Source organism: Ictidomys tridecemlineatus, chromosome 3 (assembly GCF_052094955.1).
Source record: "Ictidomys tridecemlineatus isolate mIctTri1 chromosome 3, mIctTri1.hap1, whole genome shotgun sequence".
NCBI lineage: Eukaryota > Metazoa > Chordata > Mammalia > Rodentia > Sciuridae > Ictidomys > Ictidomys tridecemlineatus.
In genome coordinates, this window is record NC_135479.1 from 96,817,245 (window position 1) to 96,843,648 (window position 26,404).

The 26,404-nt window shown below is 37.5% G+C and overlaps 1 protein-coding gene and 1 long non-coding RNA gene across 9 annotated transcripts in view; one reads left to right on the forward strand and one right to left on the reverse strand.

Moving 5' to 3' along the window:
- Window positions 1-26,404, forward strand: part of LOC144376289 (uncharacterized) — a 109,830-nt gene that overhangs the window by 76,837 nt on the left and 6,589 nt on the right. The window lies entirely within an intron of this gene.
- Window positions 1-26,404, reverse strand: part of Lekr1 (leucine, glutamate and lysine rich 1) — a 161,368-nt gene that overhangs the window by 32,262 nt on the left and 102,702 nt on the right. For all 8 annotated transcript variants that reach the window (XM_040269953.2, XM_078043516.1, XM_040269951.2 and 5 more), the window contains 3 exons: window positions 25,294-25,371; window positions 24,626-24,829; window positions 5,288-5,381 (listed from right to left, as the gene is read on the reverse strand). In XM_040269953.2, the coding sequence (XP_040125887.2) occupies window positions 5,288-5,381; window positions 24,626-24,829; window positions 25,294-25,371 (376 nt within the window). The remainder of the gene's footprint in view (window positions 1-5,287; window positions 5,382-24,625; window positions 24,830-25,293; window positions 25,372-26,404) is intronic.

Below are 26,404 nucleotides of genomic sequence, written 5' to 3' on the forward strand. Positions count from 1 at the left end.
TCTGTGTATACATTCCAGGATTTAGTTTTTTTATTTTTGTTTTTTATTATCTATAACCTCCACTAGTTCAAACTCCATCTCTTCAGTGAAGACTTCCCAATGAGTCCAGAGCATTCTGAACACAGCTCATTCCTTTTGTATTTGTTATTAAAATGCATAATTGTATTTAAAACATCTCTATCTAGTATTGATATGCAAAATACTGTCTTTTCACTGATTATTTTCCAACAGAGAACTTTGTGGCTGATTTTGTTATGTCTTAACTGTCCATGGAGCCTTCACCACATTAGAACATAATCACTTGTCACTCCCTTCGAAGCTCAAGAGAACTTCAGATACCAAAATGGGGATCAGATCGACTGTTCACATTTGATATGCACATATCGTTTTTGAAAATATATCTCCTAAAATAAATTATTGTACTATTTTCCAAAAGTTAAAAACAAATGCCAGTTGGAAGCTTTTATTCCCAGTGTCTAGATTAAGAAATAGGCTCAGAGAGGTAAAGTAACTTTATCAAGATCAAGAGTTCTCTGAGGCGGGGAGGTTGGCATCCTCAGATGTTTCTGGTGGATTCTGTGGGGTACCGTGCTTGGTTTCCCCCATAACCTGCCTTCTTCCTCCTTTTACAGCAGAGTGGCTAATGAGGTGGATGTGGTATTCATGTAGTTTCAAAATATTGGGGGATTTTGCCAGATACCATTTGGTTAATGATTTCTAATTTAATTCCACTGTAGTAAGAAAAAAAAACTTTGTATGTTTTAAAGTCTTCTGAATTGATTGAGAATTCTATATAACACAAAATGGTTTATTTTGGTAAATGCTTTACGCTACATAGGAAGAATGTGTACTCTACTGTGGAGGATACCTATCAATTAAAAATACATTATTATATCATTTTCCACAGTACAGATTCCTTCTGGTTTTCTGGCTATTTTTCTGCCAGTCATTCAAAGAAAGATTACATTTCAGACTTTGGTTGTACATTTGTCTCTTTCTCCTTGCAGTTTCATCAATTTTTGCTATTAGATGAATAAATGTTTAGGATTATCATGCCCTACTTTATCATATGAAATGACCTTCTTTTTCCATGGCAATATTCTAAATTTTCTCACATCTTTGCTCTGAAATCTGCTGGGTCTAACAATAATAAAAGCTATTCCAACTTCCTCTGGCTTTGTGTTAGAATAGTATATCTTTTTCATCTTTTACTTTTAACCTGCTTGTGTCTTCATATTAAAGTGCATTTCTTCTGGTCAATAGATGGTAGGGTCTTGCATTTTTACCCAAAATGAAAAACTGTGTTCTTTAAATGGAGATATTTAGACCAAGATCAGTAAACTTTGGCCAGTCATTGCCCATTCATTCTGACTGCTTACACCATGAGCAATGGCAAAGTTGACTGGTGTTGTGTCCATAAAACCAAGTCTTGCCAGAACTTTACAAAAAAAGTTTTCTGATCCCTGATTTAGACCATTTATATTTATTATTATTGTTGGTAAGAACACCTTTAATAAATCTACTGTCCTGTGTTGTGTTTTCTATTTGGCCCACCTTATCTTTTCTCTCTTTTTCTATCTTCTTTTTGGATTGAATATGTTTTAATTTTAACTTATCTCCTTTACTGGCTTCTCAGCTGTTAGTCTTTTTCTTTAAGGCTTCTAGAACACATCTGTAATGCAGTCTACCTTCTAGTGACACTATCCATGTATTGTACAAGAAAAACAGCATACAGGTGGCCTCAACCTAGGATCTTTCACCTGGACAGTGATGTTGAAAGTGATGTATTCAGCAGAAACTATACTTTGAACTTTGATTTGAGATGTTCGATATTTTATTATAAAATAGGCTTTCTGCTAGACAGCTTTGCCCAATTATAGGCTAATACCTCTAGCTCTGAGCACATATGAAGTAGGATGGGCTAAGCTATGCTAGATGTGTTAAATGTATCTTGATGATGGCAGTTCCAACTTGTGGTAGGTTTACTGGGACATAACCCACTGTTATGAAGCGTGATTCCCATTTCTTCCCTCAAGACATTGTGCTACTGTCATAGATTTTGCTTCTATGTGTTAATAATCTCATATTATGAATTCAATTATTAAAGTTACATAGCATAATTTAATAATACTGTGCCTTCTGATTCTTTTTAGCCATATATTTATTAGGTATAAATGTTAATAAATATTATATAAATAATTTCATCTCTATCAAAGTTTGTATTATACATGCTATTCTTTTTTATTTCATTAATAGTCCATTACAACACATTAGGAATTATTAGACATTTGGCTCTTCCATTTGAAAAAAAATTCAGACTTTTTTCTCTCTTCAAGAAAAATTTAATATTTCTTAAAATAAACTTTTCTCCTTTGCATTTTCACTATCAATTCAGAGACTTCAACCAGAAGTAAGATTTTGTTTGTTTTCAAAAGTTTTATATAGTTCTTAAAATGGGGTCAATAGTGCAATTCTAAAATGTTTCTAAATGTAATGTCTTGATGATAATCTAAGGAAGGAATATTTGGGATTTGCTTGTTGTATTAACAAGTCAATAAGTGATGTGAACTGGTTATGTAAGCAATTTGGTTAAGGGAAATTTTTTTAATTACTAAGTGTTCACTGAATAATAACAGTGTGCATTTGAGACCAGTTTTAAAGATTCAGCATGCACATTAATTTGCTTTCTTTGGATCAAAGCAATACTTCAAATAAACAAAAAGCTATGACAATTAGTAAATACTGTTTTTTAAAAATGTGCCATCCTTGTTGCATAGCAACTATTGCTCCTATTATGAGCTTTTTACATACTCTAAAATAATTAAGTGCAGGCACAAATTGCAGTCTAGTGTTTTTGAACATTAAAGACATTTAAACTATGAAGTTTACTCTAATACATGTATTATATATTTATAAAGGGAACATTTCATTCCTACGCAAAGGCACAGTGACCCAAGAAAGAGATGACAATGTCATATTAGTGATTCTTCTTTCTCATAAGAAGACTTTTAGGGAAGTTTTATTCGTAATCTCAATAGCTAACACAGCCAAGACCTAATTATCATTCCCTGGCTTTGCTGGCCTGGAGCTTGATTTACTGCAAGTTAAATGATGTTTATTAACAAGAAGTCAAACTATAGAAAAGTACACATGCCTAAAGACGTCTGAGACAGATATCATGGTCTTAATAAGAACTTTGAGACTATTCCCTACGAATATTTTCCCCATCACATTAACTTAGCATAAAGCAAGAGCATAAAGTTCTACAGGGTCAGCTGCTGAATCTACTCAGTGTTAGTGCCTCACAACCAGAGCACAGCAAGCAGGAGACTAGGGTGGGTCAGAAGCAGAGATGCCCTCTCCAGTGAAATGGATCTGAAAACCCTACGTGGGGGTGACTGTGCAGGTGGGGCACATATACTCCAGCAGGTTCCCCCAAATAGTCTAAGACAGGGAGCTCAGGAGTCTGAGGAAAGAGAAGGATTGCTGATCTCCATCCATGTTAATTCCATCAGATAAATTTCCAAGTCAGAGAAGGGACATTTACAGTATCTCTTGATATATACGAATGAACAAGTCTTAAGAAGATTGCTTTAATTTCCAGTGTCTTAGAGAAAGTGTGAGATACCATTTTGCTAGCTCTTCAGTGTGGTGCCAAAGCAAGTCTATCAGTTGAATGAATTAAAAACTATCTGTCATTTTACTTTGCATATTTTGGATTATTAAGTTGATCATCTTCTTTTTGAATTTTAAAACATGGATTTGGGAAAGACGGGAGAAATGAATAAAAACAGAGTAGATAATCAAGTATAACGAGGCTTGTAAACATTAAAACGAATTAAAGTGTAGGCCTTGGAAGAAAGGAAAGAAAGGGCTGTGCTACAAGGGACACTTCCAGCAACTTTAGTCCATACTCTCGAATTTTGCTTTCACCAATATGGAACTGTAGTCATAGCAATCATTACTGCCTGACTCTGTAGGCTAAAGAACAGGGGAGCAGGTGAGGATTTAGGGAGGGCTCTTATCAGCTCATATAGTTAAAGACTGGAAACAGAAAAGACTAGAGTTGGCTCGAGCCAGCCATAGCATCTAAAGGGTTTTAATTTGCTGATGGCAGAGTGGGGATTCATGGTGGAGATGTTAGTTTGAAAGTGGTCACTGCTTATTGATAGAGGTTACAAGTTATAGGATCTAGTCCCTGAGGAGAAGAGTCCAATAACAACTAGACAAGTTGTTAGGACTTCAGTCAAACAATCTTGAGTTTCAGGGGCCACCTCTCATTCAAGGGAAAAATTTAAGAGTTTACAAAAAAAACCAGACTGGGAGTGTAGCTCCATGGTGGAGACTTCGGGGTGCAGGGTAAAACCCAGTGATCAATCAAGGAGTACTGGAAATCTATGTTAGGAGACGATGTTGTCATCTCAGTGACTAGAGCTATTCATGGAGAAGGTGGGAATTAACAATTTTAAAAACATTACTCATGCTATGTAAAATTACAAAAGTAATACATTTTCACTGCTACAACTTTGGAAAATACACAAAAGTCTAAAGATTAGAATCAGTGCATTTTTTTTCATACTCTAAAAGCAAACATTTGTTGATAATGGCAGACTAAATGGTAACTCATTTTATTTTGCCAGGGTAAATATTTTGAAAGTTTGTAACTGACTTTAAGTCATTTTCCATTCTTTTATATTATCTTCTTATAAGAGAAGAAGAGAAATTATAAGAACATTTTCCTTTTTTAAAGAACGTGTTCAGCTAGGTGCAGTGGTGTACTCCTGATAATCCTGGTAGCTCGGGAGGCTGAGGCAGGAGGATTTGAGTTTAAACCCAGCCTCAGCAATTTATCGAGCAACTCAGTGAGACTCTGTCTCTAAATAAAATACAAAAAAGGACTGGGGATGAGGCTTAAGTGCCCTTGAGTTCAATCCCAGGTACAAAACAAAACAAAACAAACAAACAAAAACCCAATTGATCAAATGTAGATTCTAACACTTTTGTCAAAAAAGTAAACATTCGAAAAAAATCATGCTTCTGCATGAGAAACAAGGGCTATCTTAATCTTACAAGATTTCAAAATCTGCTCTTACTTTTAAAATTTCCTATTATGTAGGGTAATATTTTAGAAAATACACACATCATAAACACACTTAGTGTTGGAAATACCAGAAGGGATCAAAAGTGTACCTAGAAGCAAAAAAATCTATCTGGAACAGTATTCTAGCAAATGGGCAGAATTTTAAAAAGCAAATATGACACAGGCTGGTGAAAGCCACACTATTACCTTCTCCTTCCAGCTATCGTCGCTAAGCATCTTCTGTCTAATGGTCTCCTGCAGCTGCTCGATGCTTTTCTGATGCGACATCAGCATTAATTCCCTGAAAACCATAAATCCAGAGATGAGTCAAAATGTACCTCACACTCTTCATAGGTGACAGTTCCTGGCTTACAGACTATCCTCTCACAGCTTAGTGTTTATCCTCTTTACAATACAAGCGAATACACCCCCACACCCCCCCCCCACATACACACCCCGTGTACCATTTTAATTGTTAACAGAAGTTCATAAGCACTGCATATAAGGCTAAGTATCTTCTCAGGTGTTATTTTTTTCTTAATTCATAATAAGTTGTTATTTTTTGCATGAAATAGTAACAACTTATATGGAGTCACAAATATAATAAAATCTTGTAAGTTATGGTTCAAAAAGTTTGAACTAAATTCTAGCACCAAAGAAAAACACCTTGGAATATGCCTTAAAGTCAATAAATGTTTTGTCAATATTATTTACAAGTCTCAAGAAATTTAAGAAATTGAAATTGTATTGTGTATCTTTTCCAACTGTAATGCAATAAATGTAGCAAACAATTACAAGAAAAACCTGAAAACTATATAAATGCATGGATTAAACAACTTACTCTTCAACAACCAGTGGGTCAAAGAAGAAATGAAGAAAGAAATTTAAGAATTTATTGAAATAAATGAATATGGAGATACAATATATCGAAAGTCTATGGTGTAGAGCAAATATCACATTAAGAAAGAAGTTTATAGCAATTAATGTTTACATCACAAAAGCAGAAAGACCTCAAATAAACAACCTATTGCTGTAACTCAAGACACCAGAAAATCAGGAAGATACCAAACCCCAAATAAATAAAACAAAAGGAATAATGAAGATCTGAGCAGAAATAAATGAAATAGATACAAAAATACAAAAGATCAGTAAAAAGATCTAATTCTTAAAAAAAGTAAACAAAAATGACAAAACCTTAGCTAAGATGATCTGAGAAAAAAAGAGAGAAGACTTAAATGAGAGATGAAAAGGGAGACATCATAACTGACACCACAGAAATAACAGCGATCCTAATGGGTTAGTATGAACAACTCCACACCAATACATCTGATAAGCTAGGAGAAATGGATAAATTCCAGGACATGTAGCTCTTACCAAGACTGAACCATGAAAAAACAGAAAACTTGAACAGAAAAACAAGTAACAAGTTTGGACTAGTGATAAAAAGCTTCCTATCAAATAAAAGTCCTGGATCAGATAACTTCACTGCTGAGTTCTATCAAACCTTTAAATGAGAACTAATTCCGATTCTTAAATTATTCCAAAAAATTAAAGAGGAGGGATTTCTTCCAATCACATTCTACAAGGCCAACATTATCCTGATAACCAATTCAGCCAAAGACACAACAAAAAAGGACATGCCTTTAAGTAGGTATGCAAAAAACAAACAAACAAACAAACAAAAAACCCTCAAAAAATACAAGCAAGCTGAGTTCAACATTAAAAAGATTATTCACCATGATCAAGTGGGATGCAGGATGGTTCAAACATGAATCAATATACATGATATGCTACATCATCAGAATGAAGGACAAAAACTATATCAATAGACGCAGAAAAAGCATTTGATAAAATTCAACAACTCTTCATGATAAAAAACATGGAAGAATTAAATACAGAAAGAACACAGCTCAACATAATTAAGATCATATGTAATAAGTTAAAAGCTAACATTATACTGAATGAGGAAAATGTGAAATCTTTCTAAGATCTGAAACAAGATAAGAAGCCCACTTTTAACATTTTTATTCAACAAAGTTCTGGAACTCCTAGCCATAGCAATCAGGCAAGAGAAAGAAATAAAGGGCATCCAAACTGGAAAAGAGGAAGTCATATTGTCACTGTTTGCAGATGAAATGATCCCGTATATAAGAAACCCCAAAGATGCCACTAAATGTATCAGAACTAATGAACAAATTTATCAAAGTTGCTGGATATATCTGAAATATAAATGTAGAAAAGCAATCTGATTTATACTGTCTATAAAAAATAGAAGTTTATTTAACCAACAAGGGGAAAGATCTCTACAATAAAAACTATAAAACAATGAAGAAAGAAGTTAAAGAGGATAAGAAAAATGGAAAGACATCCTGTGTTCCTGAATTGGAAGAATGAAATTGTTAAAATGCCCATAATGCCCCAAGTCAGAGTCAGAGTCAAGGCAATCTCTATCAAAATATTAATGACATTCTTCAGAGAACTGGAAAAAACAAACCTATAATTTGTGTGGTGAACAAAACAAACACAAATTATGAATATACAAAATAATCCTGAACAAAAAGAACAAAGCAGAAAGCAGAAGGTTGACCTCAAAATGTACCACAAAGCTGTAGTGATCCAAGCTGTATGGCATTGGCATCACAACAGACACAGACTGTACATCAGGACAGACAGCCCAGGAGTAAGCCTGAGCACACACAGTAGCCAACTGGCTTTCAGCTAAGATGCCAGGAACACACAGTGCAGAGAGGACAGTCTCTCAATAATGGTGCCAGGAAAATTGGTGTCCACATGCTGAAGAATCAAACTAGGCCTGGCTCTCTTGCCAGTTACAAAATCGACTCAAAACAAATTAAAGATGTAAATGTAAGACAATGAAACAATGAAAACTGCTAGAAAAGACCCCAAACCACAGAAAATAAAAGCAAAAACAAACAGTGGAATTATGTCAAGCCAGAAAGCTCTGCACAGAAAAGGAAACAATCCTAGGGAAGAAGCAGTCCACAGAGTAGGGGAAACTATACATCTGATAAGGGATTCATATTCAATGTTTTTTTAATGGGGGAATTATTGTTTTCTTTGCAGTGTTTTTTAGCGTGGTATCCTACTTGCCTATTTTTCTTTCGTTTCCTGTGCTTTTGGGATCTTGTCCAAAAAATCCTTGCCCATTCCACTTCCTGAAGTGCTTCCCCCATGTTTTCCTCTAGTAGTTTCACTGTTTCAGGTCTTATATTTATGTCTTTAATTTGTGTTGAATTTCAAAAAACTTGGGGAGGCCTGGGTTCAATTCTAAGCACTGCAAAAAATAAACTAAACTAAAACCCCAAGATAAAAACCAGAATTAAAATTGGGCATTAAAAATAGACATTTCTTGAAAGAAGGCATACAAATGCTCCTAAGGTATATAAGAAAATGTTCAACATCAACATCAACATCACTAACATCAGGGAAATGCAAATCAAAATCACAATGAGATGTAATCTCACTCCAGTAAAATTGTGATTGTCAAAAAGATAAAAGATTACAAATGCCAGTGATATGGATAAAAAGGAACTCTTGCACACTGCTGGTGGGAATGTAAATTAGTAAAGCTGTACGGAAGTGCCTCAAAAAACTAAAAACTGAACTGCTATCTGATTCAGAAATCCCACTATAGAGTATATATGTATCCCAAAGAAATGAAGTTGGGATGTTGAAGAGACACCTGCATTCCCAAGTTCATTGCAGCAAACAGTCAGGAAATGGAAACAGCCTAAGCTTCCATCATCTGAGGACTTGATAAAGAAAATGTGGCACGTATACAGAATGGAATACTATTCAGACACAAAAATGAAATCCTGTCATTTGCAACAACATGGATGGAACTGGAGATCATGATGGTAAGTGAAATAACCCAGGCACAGAAATACAAGTACCCTGTGATTTCATTCATATATGGACATAAAAAGAGATAACTTCATGGAAGTTAAGAGTAACATGGCAGTTACCGAAGGCTGGTGAGAATGGGGGATGCTGGGAAAAGGCTGGTCAGTGGGCACTAAGTTGCAGTGAGGAGCAAGTTCTGGGTGCTGTTGCTAAGTACCTACTGAACTTTTCAAGAAGCTAGGAGAAAGAACTTGAATGTTTTCACCATAAAGAAATTATAAGTGTTTTAGGAAGTATATGTGTTTTACCTGACTTAAACACTACACAATGTTTGTATATCTATAAATTTTTTAAAAATGCAGATTATAGCAAGTTTTATAGGTTCTGCTTCATTATGTTCCTCTAACCATTTCTTCCTTTCCTTTCCAACTGCCCCAAAGCCTCCTTAAGTTCCTGGACTCTTATCTCCTATCAAGAGTGTCATAATAGACTCCTGATCTCTTCATCTCTAGCCTTCTCTCATGTTATTCAACATTTTTACCATTGTAAAAATAGTGCCTATATTTCTAGGTTAGGAAATTTTAATGACACAAACATAAGACACATTTGACTTGGTAATTCAAATATGAACATCATTTGAGGGAAACTGATTTTAAAAACCTCAAACTCCAAGACTTCATTTCCAGAAGCAAGTCAGACTAGGTACATTAATAACTCTCCAACTGAAAATAAATTCTAGTTAAAATTCTGGAAGTTTTTCAGTGAGTTGGTCAAAAAGTGAGGAAGATGCAGAGAGCAAAACTCAAATGAAAGGCCAGAGAAAAGTTCTCAGTGGAAAAATGGTAAAATCTGAATCAAGTCTGTAACTTACATCAATGATGATTTCTTAGTTTTGATAGATATACTATTGTAAGAGATGGGCCAAAGGAAACATAAACTCTCTGTACTGTCTTTGCAACTTTTCTATATCTCTAAAGTATTCCAAGCCAAGAGATTAAAAAGGTAAAGTGAAAGGAAGAACCCCATGAGGAGGGCACAGCAGTCTATCCTTCCTAGAAGGCACCTTTGAAACCTGAGGACCAGTCCACAACCAGGACGGGCAAAGGACTGCAAGGAACTGTGCTCACGCAGCATGTGTGAAATGCACACTCTGAGTATTTATAGTGTAGTCATCCTTCAGGACAAAAGGGAAATTACCTGCTTTGAAGTTGTGGTAGGTGGAGAATTTCTAAATACAAACCAGCCTTGGTGCAGGTTTGTATCTTGAATTCCTACTACCTGAATGGTCCAAAAATCTTCATGCTGAGAATGCATTTTAATGTAGTGCTGGGTTAATCTTGCCTCACAGGAAAAACATTAAGATATTTGGAAGAAATCTATCTATAACACAGGACTCCTAAAGATAAGGTTTTAAGAACTCTTAATTTATAGTACAAAAGAAAATGTTAAGAAATGGCAGTGAGAGGAAGAATGAGCAGATACAAATGGCAGCATAATCCAACCTATGATTCCCAAGATACTAAATTTTCAGACAGAGATATAAAATAAGGATGATTGGCATGTTAGAAGAAATAGGAGAGTGACTTAAATGACTAAGAACAAACTGAACTTGGGGCTGAAATGATAACCCAGTAGAGGGTCCTGCAGCACATTAATCACAGCTGGAAAAAAGAAGTAAGAAGGGCTGGGCTGGGGCTCAGTGGCAGAGCACTTGCCTCACATGTGTGAGGCACTGGGTTCAAGTCTCAGCACCACATACAAATAAGTGAATAAAATAAAGGTCCAACAATAGCCCCCCCAAAAAAATTTAAAAAAAAAGAACAACAACAAAAACAAAAATAAAACATGACTCAAAAAATTATCCAGTGCAGTGTTGGGAATAAAGTGTATGGAGGATATAAAAGAGGTGCTGAGAGGTGGAGGACACGTCTATTCAGCCCTTCAGAAGCAAAGGAGGGGGGCTGGGGCTGGGGCTCAGTGGTGCAGTGCTTACCTGGCACGTGTGAGGCACTGGGTTCGATCCTTAGCACCACATAAAAATAAATAAAAATAAAACAAAGGTTTTGTGTACATCAACTAAAAAAAATAAAAAATAAATAAATAAGAAGCAAAGGAGGGAAAGTAGGAGGGAGCAACGTTTGAGGGAAGAGTCCAGTCTGTTGAAACCCACATGCAAGTCCAGGGAGCTCACTGGAGTCCAAGCACAACAAACAAAAATAAACCTCACACCTGACGCCTCAGAGTGAAAATGAAGAACAGCAAAGTTCAAGATCTTAGAACTTGGAGAGGAAATACTGAAAGGAACATAAATATCTGAGAGCTAGCTCTTGAAAGCAACAGAGGATGACAGAAAGCAGCACAGGCATGTGCTCTGAGACCTGTTAGAAAATGAACACCGACCTAAAGTTGGGACCCCAAGGCCATCTTGCAGAAAGAGGCTGAGATAGGGATGTCCATAAAACCCGAGCACTTACTGCCAGTTCAAGGAACTTCCAAAGAATGTGCTCTGTAGGAAGGAAGGTAGTCTCAGAAAGAAGGTCAGAAAGCAAGAAAGGGTCTGCAAAGAAACTGGCCCCCACGCAGGAAGAGGCTCCTCAGCTGTGTCAGGGGCAGCTGCACCAGGCTTCAGGGTTCATGCTGTGCAACTAGCACCCTGGAGCCTTACTGTTTTTATCTTTGGATTTGTGTTTGTAAGTGGAGTCTGACAGATGAATCAAGCAGGCACTAAGGTCTCCATGTTCCAGCTCTGACCCAGTTACGCCTCTTGCCACTGTCCTGCCCCCCCTAGACAGTTCTCAGTCACTGCTCCCCTGGTTTCTCCCAGGGACTGCCACTTCTGCCCCAGATGGGAGCAGGGCCAGGGCCTGGGGAGGTTGGTGCCTGTAGAAGTCTAAACTTAAAGGACATTAAATAGCAAACAAAAGACCACATGGCAGCATGAGAGAGAAAGGGGGAAGGAGGGAGAAGGAGAGGGAGAGGGAGAAGCAGAGGGAGAGGGAGAGGGAGAGGGTGAGGGAGGGGGAGGAGGAGGGGGAGAGGGAGGGGGAGAGGGAGAGGGAGGGGGAGAGGGAGGGGAGGGGGAGAGGGAGAGGGAGAGGGAGGGGGAGAGGGAGGGGAGGGGGAGAGGGAGGGGAGGGGGAGAGGGAGGGGGAGAGGGAGGGAGAGAGACACTGTCAAAGAAAGAAAAATGCTGCTTTCCCACTGTTTTAACAAGGAACCTTATATTTCCGTTTTGCAACAGGCTCTGAAAATTATGTAGTTAGCTCTGCATGTAGGTAAGTGTAAACTAATACAGTCTGATTAAAATATTAATTCTGATTATGTGCAGTTAGAGGAGCTAACACAAAGAACTAGAAAACTGGACCACGAGGTAGAATGTATGTCAGAGGGCAGCTATTGGAGCTCCAGTATTCTTTGTCCTGTTCATTATTCAAGAGGAGTTTAGATACAAATTTTGGAGGTAAAATTTCAAAAGTAACTACTAAAATAATAGAAATAAAATATACTATTGGTGGAAAAATGCACTAATACACAAAACCAAAAAATCCTCCTAACAATAGGCCCCAAATGAGAAAATAGTACAGAAAGGAAAAAAAGGGGGGGGGGCAGGGGAGAAAGAAAAGGCTTAACACAATGATCACAATAGAGGTAAAAGAGTTAGAAGAAACAGACTTGATACAAAGCTTAGTTCTATGCTCTGTATAGGAGACATTCCTAAAATATAAGGACATGTAAAGATTGAAAGGAAGAAACTGGAAAAGATCTAACAGGGATATGTTACAGGGAGGAAAGAATATAACTATATTATTATCAGGGAAATAGACTTTAAGACAAGTCATTATTGGGGGCTGAAAATGATAATAGGTTTGACTTACTATGAATATTCCTAAACTTATACACACCAAATAAAGTAGTCTCAAGAGAGATGGTACAAAACTTGCTAAAACTGTAAAGAGAAACAGGCAAACCCTCACCATGTGGTAGAATTCAGCATAGCTCCCTTGGTTATAGCTAAGCCAACCCAGGATCACACAGATGGCCCTGGAAGCACAATTGCACACTCTGGCCATGCAAGGTTGCAACCAAGGGCCAAGCAGAGAAAAATTCAGTAAAGATACAGGAGATGTATGGCAAGCACTAAGATCAATTTTATATACAGAGGCACATGTTGCAGAAAAATACATAATTATTTTCCAGCTCATATGAAATTGACCACATTCGAGGTCAAAAAGTTTCAGCAAATTTCAAATAATTTTAGGCTATACACCTGCTTTGCCAAACTTGATAGCCAATACCCTCAAATAGTTATAGAGCTCTTAAAATATGACTATTCCAAATTGAGATGTGCTCTAAGTGTAAATAAAATACCAGGTCTGAAAATTTAATATAAAAAAATCCAAAATTCAGCTTTGGAGATGTAGCTCAATGATAAAGCACTTGCTTTGCATGCATGAGGACCTGGGTTCTATCCTCAGCAAAGTGCACACACGTACACATCCACAATCTAAACTACCCCTAATAACTTTTAAAGATGATCATGTATTTAAATAACATTTTGCTATGTTGGGTTAAGTAAAATATATTTTTAAATTTGATTTTTATTTATTTTTAATTTTTTAATGTAGCAAGAATTTGTAAGAATTTTTAAATTACATATGCGCTTTATATTTTACTTCTTATGATCTATAATCAATATTCTCTGAAATTAAAGAAATGTCAGTAACAAAAAATAAAATATCTCAATGTATCTTAAAAATTTAAAAAATGTATTTTGAATAACTCATGGGTCAAATAAAAATCACAGGTGGTACTTAAATATACTTAGAATAATAATGAAATTGCTACATATCAAAACTTATGAAATAAAGCTAAGGCAGACAGGATGGATGAACATGGGATACCAGAGAACACAAATTCAGATGAAGAATGAATGATCCTCAGCTACACATACACCAGGAATAAATTCCAGGAACATACTGTCGAGTGCGAATCACACATACAACATGATTTTATTTCTGTGTATATTAAATACACACAAATCTAACATTACACTTTTTATGAAGAGAAACATACTTGGTAAAATTAGAGCGATGCAAGCGCACAAGGGACCCTAGCTGTGGTTTTTGTAGATGTGCTTGATCAGCTGGAGGAAGTTCCCTTCCACTTACCTTCTGTGTTACCTCTGAGGAAGGAGAATCTGGGACCAGGGAGGAACATTAAGGGACTTCAGAGCTAATGGTGGGGTTCTTTGTCCTAATGGAGTACACAGATCTTGTATTTCTTTATACTTTATACCTATATCAACCTTCTCCATGTGTACTCAGTGTTTCTAAAACAATTATTGATAAAGCCTGAGCACAGAGAATGGGGAGGTGGAGGAGAGAATTCAAGGCAAAGATGAAGGTGAAGGAATGGGCAAGGGAGTGGTAAGTGGGACTATCTTCTGAATATGAGGTTCACTGACAGCTGGCCCTGAACACACAGGGTCCCTATTTAAATGGTGCTCAAAATCCAGCAAATTTGAAAGTGTGCTCCAATCCACACTGTAAAGGTCTGTCCTTTATAAGATGAGCCATACTCAGCAGGTTCTGATAACCTGCCCCATGCCTGGAGAAAAGGCAGTGAAGCAAAAGGAACGAGGGATGAGGACAGCAAATGGGGTCTCACTAAAACTTCACTGCGGCTCTCCCAAATGTCTCTAGACATTTCTGTCTCCTTCACATCTCATTTTCCTCTAACACAAGCCAGATGCCAACAGCTCCCAAATTTCCTGTAGTCATATCTGTTTTGACGTCTGACACTGGTGCATCCAACTTCCCAACTGGCTGCTCTCCTTTATTATAGAAACATCTGAAAGACAGTGTTAACATTCACTTTGGCTCATGTCACATGTCATCTGCTTTTCATGTGGGTTGTTCTAGGATGTAGCCCAAGGAGCAGGTTTACCCTGGAATGATGTCTTTGTAGCAGACAGTAAAGAAAAAACATCAAAACACAGGATCTCTTAAAACTTCTGTTTAGAATGGAGTACGTCCCTTTTCTTGCATTTCAGAGGTAAGAACAGTGAAATGGCCAAGTCTGGTAACCCGTGTGGCTGGTGCTGTCCTCAGCTGTACTGGGGGGCAGGTGTACTGTATCACCTGGCACCGTGAGTCTGTGGCATCTCTGGAGACCCGGGAAGCCTGCTGTGTAAGTAGGGGACATTTCTTGCTATGGTCCTTTCTCCTGGCGATAATTTCTCAACCCAGTTTTCTCCACAGTTTCTGGCTTTTCCTTTCTAAGATGTACTACTTTTTCATTATCCAGTTTGGCCACATCAGAAGAGGGCATTAGGGGTTTTGCTCATTGGGGAAAAAATTAGCTCTCTCAACTTTCTTTGGGTTCAAAGATGTTAGGGATAGGGTGTGCTCCTTCATAATCCCCAGGTCCTGCCCCTCTTATCTCCAGTCAACCCATGGTTTACTTTCTGTCACTAGGTCAGTTTGTATTTTCAGAACACATATACGTATCTGTACATGAAATCCTATAGTAGATTCTTTCTGATCTGGCATCTTTTACTTGGCATAACTATTTTGAATTTCATCTATACTTAATTATGTATTAATAGTTCATTTGTTTTTATGCCAAGTGGTATCTGGCTGTACAAATACAGCACAAATCATCCATGCACCTGTTGGTGATTGTTAGGGGGTTGTAAAGATATGGCTACTACAGATACAGCTACTATCAATATCTGTGCATATGTTTTTGTGTGGGCATACGCTTCTTTCATATCTCTTGGGTAAATATATAGGAGTACAATGTCTTTCAAACAAAATAGGCACCTATTTAACTCATAAAGAAACTTCCAAACGATCACTCAATAAAGCTCTACCGTTTTACATTCCCACAAGCAGGGTATGAGAGTTTCAGTTCCTCCACATCCTCTCCAACACTTGAAGGGCTTTTAAATCTTAGATATTCTAAAAGTATGTAGTAGTATTTCATTGTGGTTTTAATTTGCATTTTATGAATGACTAATGACACTGAGCATTTTTATATACTTATTAGTCGTCTGTATATATTCTTTGATGAAGTGTCTATACAAATCTTTTGCTCATTTTTTATTAGGTTGTATACATTCAAATAATAAATGAGTTTCTAAAGTTCTTTATGTATTCTGGAAACAGTTTTTTTATAAATTCTGGAGACAGGTATTTATGGCTTTTCACTTTCTTACCAGTGTCTTTTAAAGAACAGTTGTTTTTCTTTTTTTGTGGTGCAGAGAATTGAACCCAGGAGGTAAGCATTGTACTACTGAGCTACATCCCAAGTCCTTTCAGAAACTTTTAATTATTAAAATAGGGTCTCAATAAGTTACTCAGGCTGACTTTAAACTTGGGATCCTTGTGCCTCAATCACCTGAGAAGCTGCGATTGCTGCTGTATGCCACCACACCTGAATTAAAGAACAACTTTTTAATTGTGCTCCTGACCTCCAGGACTGTAAGATAATACCTTTATGTTGCCTTAAGCCACTAAGTTTATAATCAATTGTTATAACAGTAAGAGGGAACTCGAAAATGGTTTACCTTCAAGGGATATTACACAACTAGGTATAATATTAGAATCTTATAATAGTAAACTTGATCAAGAAAAAGAGCAGCACTCAATGTGGTGCAGAGAATTGAACCCAGGAGGTAAGGACTGTACCACTGAGCTACATCCCAAGTCCTTTCAGAAACTTTTATTTATTAAAATAGAGTCTCAATAAGATTAGAAAATTCCAATGAGTATTTCTAGATGGTGCCTGCAAATATCTTCAAAGTTACCTTTACTACAAAATAGATGGTACTGAATATATGAGATGCTTGACTCTTTAGTCTTCCTGAAGATAGTTACAGTTTTTATATCATGAAATGTAGAATCCATTCCATATGCATTCCTTTGATGGACTCATAATAAAGTATGACTGCTGTATCTATCCCTTTAGAACAAAACCTACACAAGTATTGCAGATCATCGAAGCTAAAACATAATAGGTCATCCCATGTTCTTGGATAGGTTGAATTAATATTATCAAAATGGCCACACTGCCAAAAGCACTACACAGATTTGGTGCAATCCCCATCAAAATACCAATGACATTTTTTACAGAACTAGGAAAAACAGTTCTAAAACTCATTTGGAAGAATAAGAGACCCAGAACAGCAAAAGCAATAATGAGCAAGAAGAGCAATGCTGGACCTCAAATTATACCACAGAGCATGGTACTGGCATCAAAACAGACATGAAGGCAATGGAACAGAAGACACCCAGACCAACCCTCACAGATACAGTTGTATGATACTCAACAAAGGTGCTAAGTACATACATAGGTTAGAGAAAAGATAGTCTTTTAAACAAATGGTGCTGGGAAAACTGGATATCCATATATAGAAGAATGAAACTAGATCCCCATCTCTCACTCTGCATAAAAGTCAACTGAAAGTGGATCAAGGACCTAGGAATGAGATCAGAAACTCTGCAACTTCTAAGAAAAAATATAGACTCAACACTCAACATATGGTACAGGCACTGACTCCCTTAACAAGACTTCTAAAGTACAAGAAATAAAATGAAAAATTGGTAAGTGGGATGGCATCAATTAAAAAGATTCTGCCCAGCAAAGAAACAAGGGAGAAGAGAGAGCCTACCGAGTGGGAGAAGATCTTTGCTAGCTGCTGCTCAGAAAGAGAATCAATATCTAGAATATATAAAGAAATCAGAAAACTTAACACCAAAAAGAAAAACAAATAACCCAATTAATAAATGAGAAAAGAATTAAATAGACATTTCTCAAAAGAAGAAATACAAATAGCCAATAAATAAATGAAAAATGTTCAACATCTCTAGCAATCAGGGAAATGCAAACCTAACTCCTTTGATATTTTATCTCACTCCAATTGGAAGGGCAAAATCAAGAAAATAATAATAAGTGTTGGCAAGGATGAGGGGGAAAAGGTTCACTCACATGGTTGCTGGAACTGAAAACTAGTACAATTGCTCTGGAAAGCAGTTGGAGATGCCTCATAAAATGAGGAAAAGAACCACCATATGATCTTGCTCCCACTCCTTGGAATATATCTAAAAGATCTAAAATTAGCATACTGTAGGGATACAATCACATTAATTTTTATTGCAGAGCAATTCACCATAGCCAAGCTATTAAACCAACCCAGGTGCCTGTCAACAGACAAATGGTGAAATGTGAAATATATATATATATATATAATATACAGTTTTACTCAGCCATTAAAAAAAACCACAATGAAATGATAGCATTGGTGGTACGTGGATGGAACTGGAGAACATCAATGTGAAGTGAAATAAGCCAGAACTAGAGTCAGGGGTTGAATGTCTTCTCCAGATCAAAACAAGAGGTGGGGGTGGGGGGAGGAAAGAAAAAGGCAGGGACTGGACTCCCATGGAAATAGAAGAGAAATCAGTACAGTAGAGGAAGGGGACTGAGGGGGAGGGAGGTGAGACAGGCAAAGAGGGAACAGTGGAATGAACCTGACCAAACTTTCCTATGTACATATATGAATTTCACCATTATATACATCTATAATGCAGTAATTAAAAAACAACAAATAAATAAAAGAAAAATTAGTAGAGTAAAAGAAAGAGAATAAGGAAAGAGAAGAGGGAGGGAAAGGGCAAGTACTAGGGACTACAACTGAGTAAATTATATTCCATGTTTATGTAATTATGTCAAAATGAACTAATAAAACTAATAAAAAATATAGTGATCATTATTAAAAATTATTAAAAATAAAGTGATCATTATTCACAGAATTTTCAGAATTATGAAGTCTGTTTTGACACTTCCACAAAGTATAAGGTGTTTTAAGAGAATTGCTATAAAAATATGTTTTGCATAGATTTCGGAGGAAGTGTGGCTATCCCTCACCTTCTAACCTGCAATGTCACCAGACTGGCTTTTTTTTTTTTTTTAAAGAGAGAGTGAGAGAGAGAGAGAGAGAGAGAGAGAGAGAGAGAGAGAGAGAGAGAGAGAGAGAGAAAGAGAGAGAATTTTTTTAATATTTATTTTTTTTTAGTTTTTGGCGGACACAACATCTTTGTTTGTATGTGGTGCTGAGGATCGAACCTGGGCCGCTTCCATCTGTGGTGGTAACTTGCTTGACCTCACAGTTACAGAAATGACACACTGTTACACCCCTTTCATTTCCTGCTGAGCCTGTTTCTGACTCTAAGGGCTCACAGTGAGTGTTGAATGGAACAAGCAGGGAGAATAAATATGTCATTTATAAGCACTGGTAGTCCTGGACTAGAATGGCACAGGCAACAAGCAGTGACTTATGTGTGAAAAAGATAACATGGACTCCAAAGAGAAAACCCACACACTGTTCAGGCAAAAACCCATCTTAAGACTTTGATAAGAGATAGTGATCTTATATAGAAAAAAATTAGACGGACCAACTTGGTTGTCAGGAGAAGTTTCTGTTAGGAATCTAGAGGAATTATGAGGACTAGAACATTAATTTTAGAGGCCTGGTCATATTTTTCATGTTATAAAAATTGCAGCTGTTAAGGCAGCAGGGTTTCTCTTCAGAGCTAGTTCTAGCAATGTGGATGCTCTGTAATTATAGAAGACAACACAGATTTAAAATAAGGATGATTGTCACTAGAATCCACAGTCTGTACTTCACTCCTGGCTCAGATGCTGCAAATCAGATCTCTGGGCCTGGAGAGAAGCTGGGGGCCTCCCAGCTTTACAATGGTACCAGCTGTTTGATTAGAATTAAATCCATTCTCACCAATATACACAGCAAATATTTATTGAGTGTTTGCTGGGTGTCAGGCATTGTTTCTGTCTCTGGGGACACAGCGGTTCTTTCTTGTTGCTCCTTAGGACTATGTTTATACATTCCCACAGTTTTAGAAGAAATGAAGCCTGAGTAGTAAATGAGTCGAAGGGGCAGACCAGCTCAGGGTGCTCGGCAGCTGGCTGCCGATGTTCTGCATAGATTTCGGAGGAATCTAACCTTCTAACCTGCAATGTCACCAGATTGGCTTTTTTTTTTTTTTTTTTTTTTTAGAGAGAGAGAGAGAGAGAGAGAGAGAGAGAGAGAGAGAGAGAGAGAGAGAGAGAGAAAGAGAGAGAATTTTTTTAATATTTATTTTTTTTTAGTTTTTGGCGGACACAACACCTTTGTTTGTATGTGGTGCTGAGGATCGAACCTGGGCCGCAAGCATGCCAGGCGAGCGCGCTACCGCTTGAGCCACATACCCAGCCCCACCAGATTGGCTTTTGTTGAGGCGGGGGTTTGGTACTTGGGATTGAACCTGGGGTGCTTTACCACTGAGCTACATCCCCAGTGCAATAGTTGTTTTTTTTTTTTTTTTTTTAAATAGAGTTTTTGAAGTTGACACAATAGGAAAATTGGGGAAATACTTGTAGTTAAGAGTATTTTTTTTAAATAGTTTTCAACTCTGAGACCAATGAGAATTTCATTTCTTACAGACATTCAGGAATCTAGATTCCCTTAGTTATAGAAAAAAATGTAACTGCAAACAAATGTCAAAGCATACTGCCAAAACAACAGCTTTAAATTGTATTTCACAAGTGAAGACATCTTCACACTGTCAATCAAAAGATCATCTTGATTTTGTCACAATTCCTATCTCCACTAAAGGCTGAGATGAGAAGTTTGGCAAACCAGTTGTTTTGAAGCTACTGATGAATAGGGTATCAGAGAAAGAGCTGCATCTTGGAGGAAAAATCCTGCTAAGATTTATTATTTTAGAATATCACTTAGAATGCTTCATTTCATAATGTTTTAAACTAATGGGATAACATCCAAATTGAATTACTCTGAGGATTAATTTTTACAACAGAATGAGCAAAGCAGATAATACTGAATTCAACAGATATTTTCTGAATATCTGCATGGATAGTGCAGGGTATAAATTAACACAATATGATGCTTGAAGGGAATTACAACTTCAAGAAAGATGAAAAAGAGGAAATTGATACCTACTGAGCACCTATAATCTGAAGGCCACGATTCTAGATGCTTTAATATTCACAAAAGATAGCTGCTGTTAATATGACCATTTTTCATGTAAAGAAAAGAAGCCTCACAAGGGTTAAGCTGCCTGCTCTCATGCTGGTAAAGCTGGGATTTAAATTGGTGCTTGCCTGTATTCGACAACCACACTTCTTACATGAAGCCACACTGCCACAACGTCCTAGAACCCTCGTATCATGGAAGCCATTCTGATATCTAATACTAGGTATAGTATCCACTGCTCATTGTGTCCACCTCACTCAACGTCAAGTGCTCTCATCTCTTCTGATTCGTCAAGGTGCTGGAGGACACCCTCTCACATTCACTTAGTGGATGGGGTGCACATGAAGTAGAATCGGAAGGGACACAGAGGGGAACACGAGGTTTTCTGCCTTTTGTACGTCAGTGAGTCCCCTGGAGACTTAGTGTTACAACCTGGCTGAGAATCAGTAGTCACATGGAGAGTAACTGAGAAAACAGCTTTTCAAGAAAAGTTGTGCAAACCAGAGAGAAGAGAACTCGAGTTATAAGGTCACACACGATAGAGCTTGTTCCTGTCTTTGCCAAATATGGGACCCTGAGTCAGAACGTAGCCTCAGTTGACCTTAGCGTCCTCATCTATAACATGTACACAATGACTCCTGTGTCAGAGGTCAGGGTCACAGCTCTGCTAGCCAGTGCCTTTGTGCAAATATGAAAGTGGCTTATCTTCTGGGCTGGTGAATTAGAAAAAGTGCTCCCTCTGTCTGGGGGTACATCTGTGGACACAGGGGTTGGCAAGGAAAGATGGCATGCTTTTCCAAGGAAATAAGTCCCTTCCTCTGTGGCAAGTTGCCTGAAGTGCAGAGTCCAGGCTGATGTTCAGGCCCCTTAGCCCTGCTGCTGGCCCCACACAACGGTGTAGGGCATCTCACCTGGGCAGTGTGTGGACAAGATAAGACAATGTCCCGAAGGCTGCTGAATGTGTTGACTATATGTGAGACAGCTGGGGAGGAATGAAGGTGAGGGAGAAGGAAAGAAAACAGGAGGGATGGAGGAAAGGAGTGGGGCAGGGAAGGAGGGAAAAAGAAGGAGGAAGCAGGTATGTTTAGTCATAGGGTCATGCCACATGAAGGGAAAGAACACCCTGAAAAAATCTGCTGGATTTTATATGTATTTTTCTTTTTTTTTTAAGAGAGAGTGAGAGAGGAGAGAGAGAGAATTTTTAATATTTATTTATTTTTTTTTAGTTCTCGGCAGACACAACATCTTTGTTGGTATGTGGTGCTGAGGATTGAACCCGGGCTGCACGCATGCCAGGCAAGCGCGCTACTGCTTGAGCCACATCCCCAGCCCCCTACCGCTTGAGCCACATCCCCAGCCCCTATATGTATTTTTCTGGGGAGAGGGTTTATAGTTTTCTATTAAAAAAATGACAGAAGACAAAAACACATGTTCTTATGACATGTCCTTTTATATGTAAGTCTGTTATAGAGAATTGAGAACACACTTGAGCCTCAAAGACCTCTGTCCCCCACACAAGAGCTGCCACACTTCTCCAGCACTACGCTGAACCTCTCTGACGTCCTCCCCATCCAAAACGAGGTTCTCAGCAGCCCCAAGGTGTCCATGACCATCACTACCTGTAGACTTGCATGTCCCTCAGAGACCCAATCCTTTGTGGGTAGGAGAAAGCCGCGCATAGTTCAACAGGCCTGTATGAATGGATTAACTGCTTCCTGGTCCCTATTTCCCTTCCTCTTTCAAGTCAGAACTTTTATTAGTTGTTTTTTTTTTTTATCCCCCTCTAGGTTTAGTTCTGGCTTTTTATGTTTGTTTCTCTCTTCTTCTGAAGCTACCTAGCTTCTAAATATCACATTTTGTGACCTCAGTAAGGGCTCCCTTGTCCTGAAGAGTGGCACCTATCTGAGACCATCTGGATTTATAAAAACACACACTGTTGCTGGGAGCAAGCTGGGCTCGGGCCTTTGGTGAGCAAGTATACCCCACAGCCTGGGGGGATGTGGTGCTTCTAGAGTAGCACAGCAGGTTCTCAGACAGCTCTGGACCTAGTCCATCTTCTTAGATGTTGCCAAGTCTCAGTGTGTCCAAAGTGTTTCCTGAGTCCAGCTACTTCTCTTGGAGGGACCATCTCTCCTCTAACTTCTTAAGGACAGCTCTATTTAGAGGTCCTACTGGTGCTTCAAATCAAAGCTTAACTGACTCAGCTGAAAAACAGGGTGGATTTACTGAAAGAAGGAAAAGTGAAGAGAAGAAAGTCAGGTTCGTGCAAGAACCTTGAGGAATGTCTGTGATTGTTCCTCTTATTCAGTCAAAGGGCAGTAGATGCAAAGTCATCTCTAGAAGGACCAAAGCCAAGTCACTTTGGCCTGTGAACTACAAAGTCCTCATGCTACTCTGCCCATGGCTGCACTGGTGAGAAGAGTTCTGAGACAAGAAACCTGATTACCTGGGGCTGGGGCTGGGGCTCAGTGGCAGAGTACTTGCCTAGCATGTGTGAGGCCCTAGGTTTGATCCTCAGCACTGCGTAAAAATAAATAAATAAAATATAGGTATTGTGTCCATTTTCAACTAAAAAGAAAAGAAATGAAACCTGATTACCTAATTATAGGCTGTCTGCTACCCACTTCACTGGCCCTATCCCCAGATGCTTCCTCAGAAAATATCTGCCATTTTAAAGAAGAATTAAAAAATTATAAGTCTTCTAAATTATACCCATAAATAGAATAAAATGAAGATAAAAGATAAAAATGATAGGAACAATGAAAAACAAATGGCTTATCATGTACTTTCTGCTACAGAGAAAAATACAAAACAAAAATTCCTGCTCTTATAGAATTTGGGTTCTTCTGGAATATAATAATTATTAATAAATGTGAATGGGATAAACTCTTAACATTAAAGATTCCCAGATTTGAAAACCACCACAACTAACAGCAACAAAAAGCCTTTGCAGATATGCAATTGAAACAAAAAGATTCAGAAAGAATGAATGAAGACACACAAGGTAAAACAAGGAAGGAAGAAAGCAGTTTTAATAATCTAAAGCAAATTAACTGGACAAAAATATCTTGAAAGGCTGGACCAACATGCTTCTCAGTATCATCAGTATCACTAAGGAGGTACATTTGCTTGTGGTATGCTCTCAAAAAAAAAAAAAAAAAAAAAGGTGACAGATAAGGAGGGAAGAAAGGTGGGCAAAGAAGTGACATGAAGCTCTTGCCCAGCATGCTGAGGCCCTGGGACCAGTACCAGCACTTCAGAAACCAAGACAAATAATGTGATTAAAAAGATTTTTTCTTTTTCTGTTGAAAATGATAGAATTTACCAACGGTTGGCCCAGGTGAAATTTAGTGGAATGTGATTTTTTTTTTTCTTTTAATCTGACACCAAATGAGACTTGAATTCCATCCCTACTTTTACTAAACTATGAGGCCGTTAACCACGTCATTAACTGACTTGGGATTCAGTGTAATCACTTGTAAAATGAGATAGTGAAATGCAGTGACCTTGCAGAAAAATGTGTCTTTAGTCCTGTGACTTCACTGTTACAAATATGTAGGATAATGGTGTTTCAAATATATATGGACACTGATTTAAAGATAAAAGAGCTTTGTAAGAAACTGCACCTTTCATTTTTCAGCGTTGTGACCTCTTGTCTTGTCTGATTCAGAAGAACTTTGGTTATCTCTAACTCACTTTCTGAGAGGTTAATTATTCTCTTTGTGTCTTCTTCTTGCCTTTCTTTTGCAGTCAGCTCTTCCTGTAAAGCTTTATATATTTGTTGACAAGTCATTAAAGAGTCTTCTTTTTCTTTAAGCAGCCTAGTGTGCCTAAAAAGGAACCGAAAAAATTTAAAAAATCTCACCAGCATGTATTAGATAGTGTTTTGTTTTTCTTATGATAACATTTTTCTTTTCTTTTCTTTATTTTTATGTGGTGCTGAGGGTCAAACCCCATGCCTCTTACTTGCTAGGCAAGCACTCTACTACTGAGCCATAACCCCAGCTCCATAGACAGTATGTTTTTATATTTATCAAAGGTATATGGAAAGCTCATGTGAAATTAGAGACTGTAACTGTAACCTTAAAAAGTAAAGATATTTAGAACATGATAGCTTTGTGATCTTGAGCTTTCCCCTCTATGTAGAGGCAAAATCAAGGAACAATCATAGGACACGATAACACTGGGTTAGGTATGACACATGTAAACAACTAAGAAGAAAAGATAAGTCCATTTTAAATAATGTTTTCAAATTTAATTATAAAAATATCAATTAAAAGTTTGCAGTGTATACCGTGATTCAGAAATAATGGATTCAAACTTCAGTTTCCTTAGTTCTCTTTGACATTCATCAGCTTCATTAGATTTATTCCTAAAGTAATAAAATATTTTAAATTAGTTAAAATGTAGTATGTTATAAATAAAGTGCAAGCATTTTTGGCTATCATTATTTTTACTCATCCACAAAAAGAATTTCTTAAGATCTTCATATTATTATGTCTTTAAAGAAATAAGCATTTAATCTACTTTTCTAATGGCTAAATTAACTTCTATCAGACAAGTCTATATTTCAATAAAAATAATGAACTCTGGACAAAACTAATCAAAATAGAATCTGAACAAAGAACCCCCTAGGTAAAGGGACTGGAAAGGACTGGTTCTATTAAGAACAGACGATGGAAGAGTGCTGGCACTGGGATGAGGGGACAGTATAGGCTCAGGCTGTGTCCCAGGGCAGGACCCAGGATGCACCAGGTGGAATTAAAACCCTGGTAGAAAATGCCAGTCTTTCTAGCCTCAAGAACCAGAGCACAGTGTTTGAATAACCACAGCTGCTGGAAAATGAAGGAGGCTCCAGAGAGGGAGAATTTACTATATGTAAATTCTGCTGAGCTCTGCACAGGGCAGATTCCAAGCAGCCCAGTTAAAACAGCTGACATGAGATGGGGCTGCTTCCCAGAGACAGAGCTGTAGTTTGAAACCAAGGGAACAGGCTACTGAAAGCACCACCCCACCACTAACTATTTTTTGGGGGAGGAATATAATAGAATCCAGAATCACTATAATATTCACAATGTCCAGACTATAGTAAAAAATTACTTAACATATAAAGAAACAGAAAAGTGTGACTCATTCTCAAAAGAAAAATAGTTAATAGACTGACTCTGTGATGACTCAGATATTGAAATTAACAGACAAAGACTTTAAAGGAGCAATTATAACTCTGCTCAAAGACATAAAGGAAAATCTGTAACTAATGAAAAGATGAGAAATTTCAGCAGAGAAATAAAAACTATTAAAAAGAACAAAATGGAAATTTTAAATCTTAAATAAACACTTGTTTTTAACTTATATGATTGGGTTTTATAGCAACAATCAAAACATTAAGAAAGACTAGCATTTCA